Genomic DNA, 16139 nt, shown 5'->3' with positions numbered 1-16139 from the left:
GAGACAAGAAAATTAAGAAAATTTACAAACAGGGTTCCATTGCACTAAGAGTCATGAAACACTCATTCCTTGTCTGAGGTCATATGGCATTATTAAAGAAAAGTCTCCCCTATCCTATTTAATCAACTCCTACTATGATTTGTGCATAAATGATTCTTCAGCTTGTGTAACATGACCTCCTTCACTCAGCTCCATTCAGTTTTATTTATATAGGGAAATAATCCCAGTGTCCTGAAGGGGCTTTATACTGCAAGGTATAGACTCTACAAAATTAGAAAGAAACCACAACAATCACACAACACCCAGCCACCATACACGCAGCTCACTAGCTACCAAAGCCAACAAGGATGTCTGGCACTAGAGCTCACCTTAATTGTTTATTAGAGTCAGTTGTACAACAAAGGTGACCCCGAAGGTGGGAGAAATGGCAGGACGCACCCACACAAAGTCAATTGCACAGGAGGTCCTGCTAGGGCCATAACACTCTGTTAGCAAAGAGTTGGCAATAGTAGGAAGAGAAAGCAGCATTTTAACGGGAAGAAACCTTCGGCAGACTCAGAGAGGGGCAGCCATCTGTTGCAACCAGTTGAGGATGAGGAAAGCAGCGAGTGCCAGAGTGAAATAGTTACTGATAGTTAAATATGAGAGTGCTATAGTACACCATGTTAACTTTTGTCAAACTTAACAATGTTAAGTTTGACAAAACTCCTAAACACAAACTTAACAATGTAGTGTATGCTTTACAGTGTAGTGAGGAATGCCCAGACCTCTACATTGGAGGGACCAAACAGCCACTTCACAAGCTCATGGCACAACATAGAAGAGCCACCTCCACGGGACATGACTCAGCAGTCCATCTGCATCTAAAGGACAAAGGTCACTCTTTCAAGGATGCCAATGTTCACATTTTGGATGTGGGGTGGCTGTGGCTCAGGTGGTAGAGCAGATCAGCTACTGATCGGAAGGTTGGTGGTTCGATTCTTGGCTTCCCCAGTCTGCATGACAAATATCCTTGGACAAGATACTAACCCCAAGTTGCCCTCCGATGCGTACATCGGAGTATGAATGTGTTTGAATGTAGTTTAGTTTGCACTTGTATGAATGAGTGAATTAGGCATGTTGTATACAGTGCTTTGAGTACTCCGGGAGAGTAGAAAAGTGCTATATAAGAATCAGTCCATTTACCATTTACATTTTGGATAGAGAAGACAGATGGTTTGAAAGAGGAGTAAAAGAGGCCATTTATGTCCACTGTGAGCGACCATCTTTGAACAGAGGCGGTGGCTTATGACTAGAGATGGCACGATACCACTTTTTAATTTCCGATATCATAAATTTGGATATCTGCCGATACCGATATGAATCCGATATAGCGTATTTTGTAATCAGCAACACTGATCAATCTAATAAATTTAAACCTACACCATCCTCCCTATTCTGGTATTTTAAAGAGTACTTAGTGGAAATATTAAGCAACCTAACTAATAGGATTGCCAACTCCCAGCAAAAATACTGGGGAACCACCCCCCGCCCTTAATCGATGTAATCAACTTTAATTTAATGCAAGTGTAAAACAAATGCACAGAAATCACTTATTTTTCTACAATAATTAAATAGATTCAACATCTTTCTTCAACAGAATTGCAGACTGCACAGATGGTACCTTCCCAAAGGAAAAAGTACTATAGCTTACTAGGGTATATTAGACTTATTAGTTACTATATGCAATAATGGATTTCTATACATTTAATCAGATAACCACTTTTGTTGTAAGATTCAGGTAATTATTTTTTCAAATTTTTTAAATGACATAACAAAGAAAAGTATTTCTTTGAGCCCCCCCTTTCCCTGTTAATGCCCTACCTGGCCCCCGACAAAACTTTGCTAGACCCGCCCCTGCACAGTTACCAGCCGTCAGCTCTGTAAAAAAAGGATCCTGGTGTTATTTGTCTCCCAGAAACAGTTCATAACTTCCCTTCAACACTCAAGCAGAGTGTTTGATCGAAACTTAAAGTGTGCGTGACGTGTAGAGGAAGTATATAATAATCAGGCTGGCTGCTGCTGTTTCAGACTTGAGCTGGTGTCTCTGTGTGCTCAGTCCCCATTCCCGGGAATGTAAAATAAAGATCATTTTTTGAGTTAGACCACTTTGAGCTGTGAGTTTTTCTTCGCCGCCAAAAGAATGCAAAGAACTGAATTTAATAGGTCATTTTGTAATACTTTGGATCGGATTACATTTTTTATTTCTCTCCGATATCCGATCCAGTAATTTAAGTTGGTATCGGACCGATACGTAATATCGAATCGGTCCATCTCTACTTATGACACCAACTGTCTGCCATGTATAATCCAGTTTTGAGATCCCTTCCCAGATGCCTTAACTCCCACTCACATCCTGGGCCATCTGACCTCAGGAAATCACATGATAGGGTGGGGTTAGGTTTCACAATGAGCTGACCTGAAACCCTGGCTGATTGTGACCTACACCCATTTTCACACCTTAGCTCATGTGATTAGGTAGAGGATCATTAGGGGGTCCTTTTCTCGCTCTCGGGGGCACACTCCCACAGGGCTTAAATGTGGGTCTCTCCACCATTTGACCCTAGAATTGAAGAAGCTTCTCGGATGAGAGGTGAAACGTCTTCAAGCAACTTAAAGAAGTCCAGATGCTTTTCTTTCCAAGCTCCTTAGACCACGATGACCTGGATGACTGAGAACGTTCACAGACCGATTATATGTTGTCTTTATTTTCGCATCGTGGATAGTCTGTTTATATTATTTGATATCACATATCTGAGATTCAACGCCACAGTTTAAATCAATTGAACCAGTTTCAGATATTTACTGAGATGAGACATGCACATTAAAACAAAAACTCCACAGTCACTTGATAACACACAAAATCCAACAGAGTAAAATTTATGAGAATCTCGTAGTTCTTCCTACAGATACTTTTTTGTGTTGTTTTGAGATCGCCCCTGATGTATGGTTATCTTTTTATTTACATGAATTAGATTTCCACCATTGAATGATACAAAAACTGAGCAGAAAGCAAGAAGTGAAGTGTTTGAGTTTAAAGTTTCCACCTCATGGATTTTCATTTTTTCGGTCAATTTAAAGAATTCCAGGTATCGTCTGCAGCATGGAATGAAAAAAATAATAATTTAAATAGATTTCGGACTGGGATAAATGTAGTTAAATATTTATGCTCTGCTGTTTGGAATATACAATTCCAAACTTAAATTGATCACACAACAGGAGTGTTCTCAGCAAAACAGCTTCTCCCCCCAACATGCCTTTCATTGGTATATCTGTGCGACATGCTTACCATGTGGAGACCTGTTAATGGCTATGGTTAACTTGTAATTTTTCAAATGTATGTTTTTTTAATCTGTTGCTTCAGATCTTCCACAATGTGACTGTAAGGATGAGGAGGGGCGCAGAAATCAGCAGGTCTGTAACCAGGAGAATAACTCCAGTCTACACCAGGAGGATCCTTCACAGATTAAAGAGGAACAGGAGGAACTCAGTACCACTGAAGAGGGAAAACCACTTGCACGAAAGCAGGCGACTGCAACTTTTCCATCTCGTGAAGAAAGTGACCACAGTGAACCAGAACCAAGCAGTGACCAGCTCCTTTCTAACAACTCTCCTGACATGGATCAGGATGAAAACAAGGATGAAAATTCACACAGAAATAAGTCCGAGCAAATAATAGCAGACCTGACAGTTCAAAATTCAAAGACAGCATGTTTATCTAGCACCTTTGGAAAAAAAATTAATAAAACGAGAAAGTTGAATAGACAAATGCGAATTCACACAGGTGAGAAGTCACATTCTTGTGGCGCCTGTGGGAAAATATTTAATCAGAAGGAACATTTGAAAATACACATGGAATTCCATACAAATGAAAAACGATATTCCTGTAGCAGCTGTGGGAAAAGATTTAATGTAAAATCAAATATGAAGACACACATGCGAATTCACAGAGGTGTGAAGCCACGTTGTTGTAGAATATGTGGAAAAAATTGGAGTTCCCTCATGTATTTGAAAATTCACGTGAGAATTCACACAGGAGAGAAGCCATATTGTTGTAGCACCTGTCGGAAAAGATTTTGGCTAAAGTCAAACTTGAATAGACACATGCAAATTCACACAGGTGAGAAGCTGCATTCTTGTAGCACCTGTGGGAAAAGATTTGGTGTGAAGTCAGGCTTGAAAAAACACATGCAAATTCACACAGGTGAAAAGCCGCATTCTTGTAGCACCTGTGGGAAAAGATTTACTCTAAAGTCACACTTGAATAGACACATGCTAATTCACACAGGTGAGAAGCCGCATTCTTGTAGCACCTGTGGGAAAAGATTTAGGCTGAAGTCAATCTTGAATAGACACATGCAAATTCACACAGGTGAGAAGCCGCATTCTTGTAGCACCTGTGGGAAAAGATTTGGTGTGAAGTCAAGCTTAAAACAACACATGCAAATTCACACAGGCGAGAAGCCGCATTCTTGTAGCACCTGTGGGAAAAGATTTGGTGTGAAGTCAATCTTGAATAGACACATGCGAATTCACACAGGTGAGAAGTCACATTGTTGTGGAACCTGTGGGAAACGATTTGGTGTGAAGTCAAGCTTGAAACAACACATGCAAATTCACACAGGTGAAAAGCCGCATTCTTGTAGCACCTGTGGGAACAGATTTAGTCGGAAGTCACAGTTGAAACAACACATGCAAATTCACACAGGTGAGAAGTCACATTGTTGTAGCACCTGTGGGAAAAGATTTGGTCTGAAGTCGATCTTGAATAGACACATGCAAATTCACACAGGCGAGAAGCCGCATTCTTGTAGCACCTGTGGGAAAAGCTTTCGTCTGAAGTCGATCTTGAATAGACACATGCTAATTCACACAGGTGAGAAGTCACATTGTTGTAGCACATGTGGGAAAAGCTTTGGTCTGAAGTCACACTTGAATAGACACATGCAAATTCATACAGGTGAGAAGCCGCATTCTTGTAGCACCTGTGGGAAGCGATTTGGTATGAAGTCAAGCTTGGAAGAACACATGCAAATTCACACAGGTGAGAAGTCACATTGTTGTAGCACCTAAGATGAAAATTTTAGGTCTTCAGTACACTTGGAAAAAGTATATAGGAAATCATGCTACATGGTAGGCTTCATTCTTAGAAAAGGGTGATGGTAGAACACAGAAAAAGTGTTTGGATCATCGGGAATTAAGCATTTGAAAAAATTTGTTTTCAAAAGGTTTTCGGAAGCTAAGTTTCTGTGTTTACATGAGAACGCGAAAAACTGTCTCGGTCCAATACAACTCAATAAATTGGCATCAAACTTCACTCATCTCCTGCGATTTTTGTCTTTTGGTTTAAATTGTGTTCCAAACGCATTAATCAACATCTTTCCGGCCTGAAGAAATTCTGCAAAGCCTTTAAAATTTGCGACCCCACAATCCAATTCTGCTGCTCTTTGAAAAACTAACAGTACTTCCAAACAAGCTGTTAAACTGTCCAGAAAGATTTGACATGTTTGGGGAGCTTCATCATGCTGACTTCTTTATTTCTCGTCCTCAGTTTCCTCCACCATACTCCTCCACCATACTCCATCAATGCCAAGAGCATGTCTAAGACATACTTTTTCTATACCATCATCTGTGACATGAAAACCGGTTGGTATTTTTTAGATTAAGTTAGCCAATTAAACATAACTGTAGACTTTATTAATGCGCTCCACAATTTATTAGTAGGTACCTGTAACATTGACCCTGTTAAGCATCCACAGGACACGAGTGTGGTGACCGCAAGTACTGTGGGTTTTTCACAGACACACCCGCTCTCTGCTTTCACATCCGCTCTCCTTCCCTCCGACTTTCACTGTGAACGTATAAAGAGTCACAATCACCTTCACATCCCAGTACACCTGTTCACCACGCCCCTGCGCCGCCCCAGGAGCTCGCTGTGTCCCCCCCTCCTCTGCAGCCGGCCCGAGACCACACCCATGCCACACATCCCCACCACCCGACTGAGGCCGAACCTACCCCCCACCACCACCACCACCGGGAGAGGAAATCGGCCACGATCATCTGCGCGCCCGGCCTATGGATCACCTTGAATTAAAGGGCTGCAGAGCCTGATACCACCGAGTGATCCTCCAGCCCTCTGCTTGAGGCGTCAGTCTGCAAAAAAAAAAGGGAGGGAGAAGTTAGGCGTGAGCAGCAGCGACTCTCCACAGAGAGCCTGTTTCACCTGCACAAACGCCGCCTGGACCAGATCCGGGGCACCCTTGCGGGTGAGATCAGTTAGACGGCTGGTCAGGTCCGCGAAGCCTGGTACGAACCGCCGGTAGTAGCCGGCCAGCCCCAGAAACTGTCTCACCTCCTTTTTCGTCTTGGGACGCGGGCTGGGTGCAATCGCTGCCGTTTTCTCTACTTGAGGTCGCACCTGTCCGCCCCCCAAGTGGTACCCCAAATAATCCCTCCGTCCAACCGCACACTTCTTCGGGTTCATGAGCCCCGCCTGCCTCAGAGACTCCAGCACACACGCTGGACATGCTCCGCCCACGTGTCACTGTACATGATGACGTCATCTAGATTGGCGGCAGCATAGGCAGCGTGGGGCCACAGCACCCGGTCCAAGAGGCACTGAAAGGTTGCAGGGGCCCCGAACAAGCCGAACGGAAGCGTAACAAATTGGTACAAACCGTACGGAGTGGAGAAGGCCATCTTTTCCTTTGACTCTGCAGACAAGGGAATCTGCCAGTAGCCCTTAGTTAAATCCAGTGTCGTGAAAAAGCGAGCGGTGCCCAACCAGTCCAGGAGCTTGTCGACCCGGGGCATGGGATAAGCATCAAAGCGTGACACCGTGCGACTCCTCTATTACTCCCAACCTCAGCATTTCCTTCGATTCCAGAAGACCAATTGTCTTTTATGTTCCTGCAGCCTGTAGGGCCGTGAATGCACCGTCACGCCAGGCTGCGTCTCAAATCACCCAGCCGTACTTCTCTCATAGAGCAGTACGGCTAAGGGGGAGAACATTTCGGCAAAGCACTGTTGCAAAGCAGCAACATCCACCCTCTGGGCCTGTGTGAGATGGTCACTACAATGGAGGGAGATGGGGATGTTAGATTTTGGCAGCTCCGGCCCCCACTCTTCTCTCTCTCTTATCAGGCTCACCAGAGAAGCGGTCTCCGCCTCCCTCCAGGCTTTGAGGAGATTGAGGTGGTAAATCTGCGTGGCTCCGCCCCTGTCCGACCGCACCACTTCATAATCAACGTCCCCCACTCACCGTGTAACCACAAAGGGCCCTTGCCACTTGGTGAGCTGGAAGAAGAAGGAAGTAACACAAGCCCTTTATCTCCCGGTGAAAATTGCCTGAGTTTCGCCCCTCTGTTGTACAGGCGTTGCTGCCGCTGCTGGGCCTGTAGCAAATTCTCCCGTGAGAGTCTCCCCAGTGTGTGCAGCTTTGCTTGCAGGTCCATCACGTACTGAACTTCACTTTTCGCAGGGCTCGGACCTTCCTCCCAGTTTTCCTTAATCAGGTCGAGCACTCCCCGCGGCTTTCTGCCGTACAACAGTTCAAAGGGAGAAAATCCTGTGGAGGCCTGGGGCACCTCCCGCACTGCAAACAACAGAGGGTCTAACCAGTGATCCCAATTGCATTCATCTTTGTGAATGAACTTACGAATGAAGTCTTATTCAGCCGCTCCACCAGCCCATCAGTCTGAGGGTGGTAGACACAATAGATTCAATGCCCAGTAATTCGTACAGTTCCCGCAATGTGCGCGACATGAATGACGTGCTCTGGTGAGTCAGTATTTCTTTCGGAATACCGACTCGGGAGATGACCTGAAACAGTGCCTGCGCCATGCTCTTTGCTGAAATGGTGCGCAGCGGCACTGCTTCTGGGTATCGCATTGCGTAATCCACCAGGACCAATACAAAGCGATAGCTGCGTGCAATCCGGTGAAATGGCCCGATGAGATCCATGCCAATGCGCTCAAATGGGATCTCCATCAGTGGTAATGGGCACAACGGCGCCTTCGGCACGGCCAACTGGCTAACCAGCTGGCATTCTGGGCACGACAAACACCAGCGGCGCACGTCGGCCCAAATGCCTGGCCAATAGAATCGGGCCATTATGCATTTGGGTTTGAGTTTTCTCACAACCCAAATGCCCTGCCATAGGGTTCGAATGAGCCGCCTGGAAAATCGGCAACACGGAACACCTGCCCCACCTCCATGAGCGGACATTCACGACGCAGGTGCGCGTCTGTGCGGCTTCCCGTGGCTCCGTGGCAACCTCGGCAGCCGCCAGGGTTCTGGCGGAAAGCTGCGGCCAGAACGGGTTCCTGCTCCGTCCCAACAGGGCCGCTGTGTCGCCGCCACCGGTGGCCTGGGTGGCGGAATATGGCCACTCCGCCGCGGCTCCTCATGGCTGCGTCCCGGGTCGGCTGCCAGATGGACCTCTGCCAGCGTAACCGCCACCGTCAGATCTGCCAGGCGGTGGCAGCGGACCCAACGAGCCGTTGCCTCTGGTAGGCCCCCCATGAACTGCTCTAGGATGACCAGATTGAGCAGCCGAGCATCCCCTGCCTAGGGACATGGTCGCAGCCACCTCGCTCCCGCATCCTGCAGCTGCCGAGCCCACACAAACGGCCGCTCCCCTCCCATCATCCTGCTGGCCCGGAATCAACGGCGGTAATCCTCCGTGGAGAGCCCCAAACGGTCCAGCACAAATCCTTGAACGACCCCCGCAAGCCGAGGGGCGAGGCTCAGCACCGCCGTCTGAGCCTCGCCCGACAGAAGCGGCAGCAGCCGGGCGGCCCATTCCTCCTCCGGCCAGTGACAGGCCAACACCGTGTCCTGGAAAGCCTCAATAAACATCAGCGGGTCCTCCCCATCCCTCATCCAGTGCAACGTCACCGACAGTGGAGGGTGGGGAGCCGGCGCGGCCGCATTCCCCAGCAGCTGCCCCAGGGCCGCGGTCTGCTGCTCCGGGGGAGCAGGAGGAGCGGGCTGGGGATCGGACATCGCGCCAGGGTTTTGGCACCAGTGTAACGTTGACCCTGTTAAGCATCCACAGGACACGAGTGTGGTGACAGCAAGTACTTTTATTTACAACTGTGGGTTTTTCACTGGGACAGAGACACTCCCACTCTCTGCTATCACGTCTGCTCTCCTTCCCTGCGACTGTCACTGTGAACATCCCACGCCCCTGCGCCGCCCCGGAAGCTCCCTGCGTCACCGCTCCTCTGCAGCCGGCCAGAGACCACACCCATGCCACAGTCCCCAACATGAATTTAAACCAGCATGCAATCCAGTTAAATAACACACCTCTCTCTCTCTCAGAGGCTTCAGTAACACCAATTTGTATCAAAATCTTTAGTGAATTTGATATGTGTAATTAACCTCCTTTGCCATTGCACATTGCACCCGACCCCTATGGCGCCTCCTGCGGGTGGTGGGCCTGCGGGAGGATGGGCCCATGTCTCCTCTTCGGGCTGTGCCCGGCCGGGCCCCATGGACTAAGGCCCGGCCACCAGACGCTCGCCCTCGGGCACCCTCCCCGGGCCTGGCTCCAGGGCGGGGCCCCGGTAACCCTATCCCGGGCAGGGTAAACTGTTCCCTCGATGTTCTTTTCATACGGGTCTTCTGAATCGCTCTTTGTCTGGTCCCTCACCTTAGGCTGCTGCCCCCGCGACCCGACTTCGGATAAAGCGGATGAGGATGGATGGATGGATCTTATTTATCTTTAAATAAACTCCAATTATGGAGACCTGAAGTCACATGCTTAGGGCACACCCTCTCAGGTGAAGGCAGAAAGCTACTAAACAAAGAAAAGAAGCTATACAAAATGTGCCACAGCCACAAAACTAAGCATTTACATTCTTTCTGACTCTTTGTGAGCCTGAGTTATGACCTTGGCTCCCTGTTTTTCTGCTTCCACCAAAGGTGGGGGTGACGCTCCCGTGGCATGTGCTCTGTTCTTTTACTATCACAAAGAAAAAAAAGAGAGAGAGGCCCCTACTCTCTGAATACAATATTCTTTTCATAACTTGGCAGTATGAAATGTCATGAAACAGTGTAACTCACTCACAATAAATCAGCAGCATAGGATAATACAAACCTATCTAATAAATCTAATGATTTTCACATTCTTTTAACTCAGAAGTGTGATGCAAACTAAAACTACATACTGATTACACAAGAAATATGATGTGGCCTACAGCAGTATCATGATTCACTCATTTTGATTATAGGTATAATGTAATATATAACAGCATAATAATCTCACAACTGCTTCAAGCACATTTGCCTTTCTTAACACACGCGAGAGAAAGGCAACTGTTGAGAAAATGCTGTTTTGGGTGAGACAGTCCCAGAGGCCTTGCATGCAAGCTACTAACACACATATACGCAATGAAAAAACAGCTTACACTCATGAACACGTGAAGATTTTCCAGCAAGGTTAGAGCAGCGAAAATTAACATACACCTGTTGTTGAATGATGAATTTTATCCATTACTAACAAATAAACTCTCTGGGTTGCAGGACAACAACTTCAAAAAGAAAGAGACTGGTATGACCAACCAGTGATGAAACAACAAATTTAGTGGTTAAGAGTCAAATTGTGAGATGTTTTCTGCTGATTGAATAATAGAAGTGATTACTGAAGGAAGGAAATTGCTTTTTGTGCTTTTAAACGTGATCTTACGAATTTTAATATCTACCTGTGTTGTCCTGTCAACTTGGTGGGTTATGAGTTAATTATATTGTGAGGAAAAACAAAAAAGGGGGGAGAGAAGGCTGACACAGGGCCTGGCCCGGTGTTTCTCCCCTCTCTGAATAACACAGCCAATACAACATCATTTTCCTGTTCGTCTGTTTTTGTTTTGTTTTTGTTTTTTCTCTTTATGTTTAATTACAGGCTGCTTTGCCGGTCCTGAAAGCCGAAGCTGACCTGGACTCCTGCTCTCCCCTCTACCATCTCTGACCCTGACCCTGACCAAATGCTGCAGCAGCTGGACCCATAACAACAATCTAAAAATGTCAACAGTGCTACAGGAAAGCGATCTCATGCAGCAGAGACGGAGAGCGTTAAATCCAAGGCCTGTTTCACTACACGGGGTAGATTTCCAGACAGCTTCAGCTGACAGAGCTGTGACGAGACGCCCATTAAGCCCGAATGAAAAGTAAGGCCGAGCAAAGAATGCTGACCTTGATAACTCTGCATTAACACTGTGCAGGACAGTGACGGACCAACACGGATGATCGGGCAGCAGAAGAAAGGGCGTGCCAGAGACAGGAGGAGCAACTGAGGTCAAAAGGCACCTCAGAATGGACAAAACACAGAAGAAGATGCAGGTTTCACCTGCGGTGAGCATGGACACTGGAGAAAGGACTGCCCCAATTGGGGCCAGGACCAGGACAGACTGAACTATGAGCAGCAGCAGCAATGGTCGCAACCGGACTGAAAAGGAGGAGGGCAGGACCCCAGGGCACGCTTCAGGCCGTGGTTTACCCAAAACACCAGAACAGGAAAGTGATAAACACGCCAACATACACTAACATACACATCTACACACACTGACTCAAAATGAAGAGAAACACACACCTGAACAGACGTGCACTTGTTGATTGAGTGACAAATGAGACACACACACATCAGACAACGTACACTCATCAAACATGACTGATGCCCTGAACGCCTTGAGACAGATCAAGCAGGCCCAAAATCAGGACTATGTAAGTAATACAAGTGACTGGTTTTCTTGGCTTTACACTGGCTCCTGGCTACAGCTGCTAAAAAGACTACTACTGCCTTTTCACTGTGCAATACTTTTTGTTAAAAACCAACGGTGCAATAGACTTCAATACTTGAAATACTTGCAATTCCTTTGTATTCTTATTCTTATTTATTCTATTTATCCCTTTTTGTATTTTTACTTTTATTTTGTGTCTTTGTAACATGTATCCTGCCATGTCTAAAACTCATGATTAACCGTATAATTGTTTCCACTGTGGCTGCATACATAGCCGTGACAAATGATGATGATGATGACCCCGACCTGTTGAAACATGAAAACTTTGTGTGATTAATGATGGTGTGATAGAAACTGTACAACAAGATGTTACATACTGATATCTCACTTGAAAGTTATACTGACAACAGGAGGGAATGTCAATGGAAAATTGTACTTAGTAGTCAGTATAAGCTTTTAGTGATGTAAGTTTGCATATGATAGAATACTGTATGTTGACCCTTTGATGACTTAGACTGTTGTCCACTACAAGACTGTTTTATAAATTCTTTCTCACAGCGATAATAGCTGAACAAGCAGGAAGAGGAGAGCTGGACACTCTTATCTGACGCTCCCTAACAAGAAGAGAGGCCTCGTCTTTCTGTATCCCACAACACACATGCATACACCTAAACCACTCTTATCTTCACTCCCTACGCACTAACTTTTCTCTGCCTATGAATAGACGTATTCACTGTTGTATTATTTTTGTATATAAATAAAGACAAGTGCAAGAACAGAGCGCGCATCGCAGGGCCCCCACTCTGGTGTGAGCGTTCTGTGATCGCCCTTGTATACAAGTAAATGCTGCAGCGTCTGTGTGTTTCTACCCTTAGACTCTTAGCTGAAGAAGTGTCTTTAGAATAAATCTCTTGACAGCCATATAGACAGGTGGTGTGGTCATGTTGGACATCACTGAAAACAAAGATCTCAGAACATAACAGCGTGGCCATGACTTGTGCAAAGCAAGCATACAGTGTAGAATCTCTAAAGACTTCAATAGCATTCACTGTTGATGTTCAGTGACAGTTTCCGAGAGAATAGAAAAGAGCTAAATAAGAATCAGTCTATTCACCATTTCTCTGCCATCTGATGTTTCAGCATTCCTTCTGTGATTTTTTTTTTTTTTTTTTTTAAATGTTTTTGCAAAGATGATCTTGTCTTTGAACCATCTCCAGTGTTTGGGCTGCTTCGTCTTCCAACTGTTATATAGTTTGGTCCATTTCTCTTCTGTTGAACAACTAAAAACTCCTGCAGCTGCTTCAGTGTTTTCTCTTCATCTTTTCTCTTTGGTTGGGGTGAGTTCATAAATTAATTGATTGATTGATTCTACCTCTTCCCTTTGACCATCATTTGACACATTCTTCTCATTGTCACCAGAAGATCTCTCTTTTAATCCACGTGTCATGGCTCTGGTGTCGGCAATCAGGGATCTGCTATTCTCCCCTGCCAAAAGAGTGATCTGTCCATGGTGGAAGCCCAGTCCTTTTCTTCTCACCTGTAACTCATCATTCCATCCATCCGCTTCCGCTTATCCTTTCCAGGGTCACAGGGGGCGCTAGAGCCTATCCCAGCTGTCATAGGGCAAGAGGCTAACACATAGATGGTAAATGGTAAATGGCCTGTATTTGTATAGCGCTTTACTAGTCCCTAAGGACCCCAAAGCGCTTTACACATCCACCCATTCACACACACAGGCTGTATCCCAATTCAGGGCCTGCAGCCTCGAAGGCCACATTTTAAGGCCGATTACGTCACAGCGACGCGACGAAGGCTGTCCCAATTCAAAGGCTGCTCGAAATGCAGCCTCAAATGCGTCCTTCATTTCCCTGAATTTTAAGGATGTGGCGGTGTAGACTTCGTGACCCAACATATCCCAGACTTATAGCGCGGCCGTGGGTGTGGATCATTTTGCCGAAAAAAAATGGCGGAAGACGGACGGCCGAAGAGCAAACTTTTAAAAGTAAGTACTGAATATGATGTCACGTATTTATGTGCAAATGTTTAATAATGAAGAACATTAAAACATTATTGTTGGCCACATGTCGGCAAAGTTATGTGACATTAGCGACGTTAGTACTTTGTGCGTTAACTTGGTTTTAAAGCCTTTACTTTAAAATATACGCCGTTCAGTAGTTGACCTTAATCTTACAGAGAATGTGATGATTTATGGATAATTAAAGTCAGTCATATATCCACAAACACAACAAGCTGAAAGTCAGTGATGCTGCTTGGTTTGCAGTCCTGAATATCACGGCACAAGCAGGATTCACTGCACTGTTAATGTTAGCTATGTTATATTGCTGCCTCTGTTCGGTGGTGTCGAGCCAAACGGACTTTAACGTGTGTTTGAACGAGCTGACGGTTCACTCATTAAGCTGAAAGAAAGATGCTTTAATCACAGGAGTCACACGTGTCCACTGTACCATCTGGAACTCTTCTTGTTTAGCACTCGTAATAACACAAACACTAAATCCTCCTTCTCTTGTGCTGTTTTGTAGCAGTGTATACACCTGAGACTGTCACCTGTCTGTCTGTCCTGCACTCTCTCTCTGTTTCTTTCTCTCTATGTGGAATAAAAGTATGAACATGTATTTATAAGTTACACTTGTGTTTGAATCCTGCAGCTTATCACACATTTGATTTCCATGTGTGACAACTGCAAGTGTCCAGAGTGAGGACAGACTGAGGGACCCACTGCTGCACATCATCCACCAGGACAAACTCAGCAGTGTGTGAGGAGGAGGAACAGCCAGCAGCAGCTGACAGATGGAGAGAATAGACAGACTGTTCCCTGTTTGTGAAGGACTGCTAGGAAAGTTTAAAATAACTAATTGTCTGTCCTGAATCAGTCTTATTAGGTAATGTTCAAATAATTTTATCATTCCAGTGTTTTCAGTGTGGGAGAAAGTACTCAGGGCCTTCAAGTTACACACTATGAAAGGCAGCAACAAGTTTAATATTCAGAAACCTAAAGTATGTATCAGCAGCAAAATGGAGCTAAAAATAAATGTGTGTTTCAGTTCTATGAAGCTTTGAGTATTTTGGATTAGTAGTACTGCTGTGTTTGTTGCATCATATTGCTGTAATTGTTTATATGCTTTATATATTCTGAGCTAAGTTGATCTATACAGGGAGTGCAGAATTATTAGGCAAATGAGTATTTTGTCCACATCATCCTCTTCATGCATGTTGTCTTACTCCAAGCTGTATAGGCTCGAAAGCCTACTACCAATTAAGCATATTAGGTGATGTGCATCTCTGTAATGAGAAGGGGTGTGGTCTAATGACATCAACACCCTATATCAGGTGTGCATAATTATTGGGCAACTTCCTTTCCTTTGGCAAAATGGGTCAAAAGAAGGACTTGACAGGCTCAGAAAAGTCAAAAATACTGAGATATCTTGCAGAGGGATGCAGCAGTCTTAAAATTGCAAAGCTTCTGAAGCGTGATCATCGAACAATCAAGCGTTTCATTCAAAATAGTCAACAGGGTCGCAAGAAGCGTGTGGAAAAACCAAGGCGCAAAATAACTGCCCATGAACTGAGAAAAGTCAAGCGTGCAGCTGCCAAGATGCCACTTGCCACCAGTTTGGCCATATTTCAGAGCTGCAACATCACTGGAGTGCCCAAAAGCACAAGGTGTGCAATACTCAGAGACATGGCCAAGGTAAGAAAGGCTGAAAGACGACCACCACTGAACAAGACACACAAGCTGAAACGTCAAGACTGGGCCAAGAAATATCTCAAGACTGATTTTTCTAAGGTTTTATGGACTGATGAAATGAGAGTGAGTCTTGATGGGCCAGATGGATGGGCCCGTGGCTGGATTGGTAAAGGGCAGAGAGCTCCAGTCCGACTCAGACGCCAGCAAGGTGGAGGTGGAGTACTGGTTTGGGCTGGTATCATCAAAGATGAGCTTGTGGGGCCTTTTCGGGTTGAGGATGGAGTCAAGCTCAACTCCCAGTCCTACTGCCAGTTTCTGGAAGACGCCTTCTTCAAGCAGTGGTACAGGAAGAAGTCTGCATCCTTCAAGAAAAACATGATTTTCATGCAGGACAATGCTCCATCACACGCGTCCAAGTACTCCATAGCGTGGCTGGCAAGAAAGGGTATAAAAGAAGAAAAACTAATGACATGGCCTCCTTGTTCACCTGATCTGAACCCCATTGAGAACCTGTGGTCCATCATCAAATGTGAGATTTACAAGGAGGGAAAACCGTACACCTCTCTGAACAGTGTCTGGGAGGCTGTGGTTGCTGCTGCACGCAATGTTGATGGTGAACAGATCAAAACACTGACAGAATCCATGGATGGCAGGCT

General features: G+C 45.5%; 2 protein-coding genes across 4 annotated transcripts in view; one reads left to right on the top strand and one right to left on the bottom strand.

The window, feature by feature from the left end:
• The window catches only part of LOC109194524 (zinc finger protein 260), a 41121-nt gene extending 35765 nt beyond the window's left edge, over nt 1-5356 (top strand). For all 3 annotated transcript variants that reach the window (XM_025900318.1, XM_025900317.1, XM_019347754.2), the window contains one exon: nt 3404-5356. In XM_025900318.1, coding sequence (XP_025756103.1) covers nt 3404-5112 — 1709 coding nt within the window. In that variant the 3' untranslated portion in view covers nt 5113-5356. The remainder of the gene's footprint in view (nt 1-3403) is intronic.
• LOC109195563 (tripartite motif-containing protein 16) overlaps nt 1-16139 on the bottom strand; it is a 1176058-nt gene that overhangs the window by 487553 nt on the left and 672366 nt on the right. The window lies entirely within an intron of this gene.

The sequence above is a fragment of the Oreochromis niloticus genome, linkage group LG18 (assembly GCF_001858045.2).
Source record: "Oreochromis niloticus isolate F11D_XX linkage group LG18, O_niloticus_UMD_NMBU, whole genome shotgun sequence".
In the NCBI taxonomy this organism is placed as follows: Eukaryota; Metazoa; Chordata; class Actinopteri; order Cichliformes; family Cichlidae; genus Oreochromis; species Oreochromis niloticus.
This window is presented reverse-complemented; position numbering and strand designations above follow the sequence as displayed.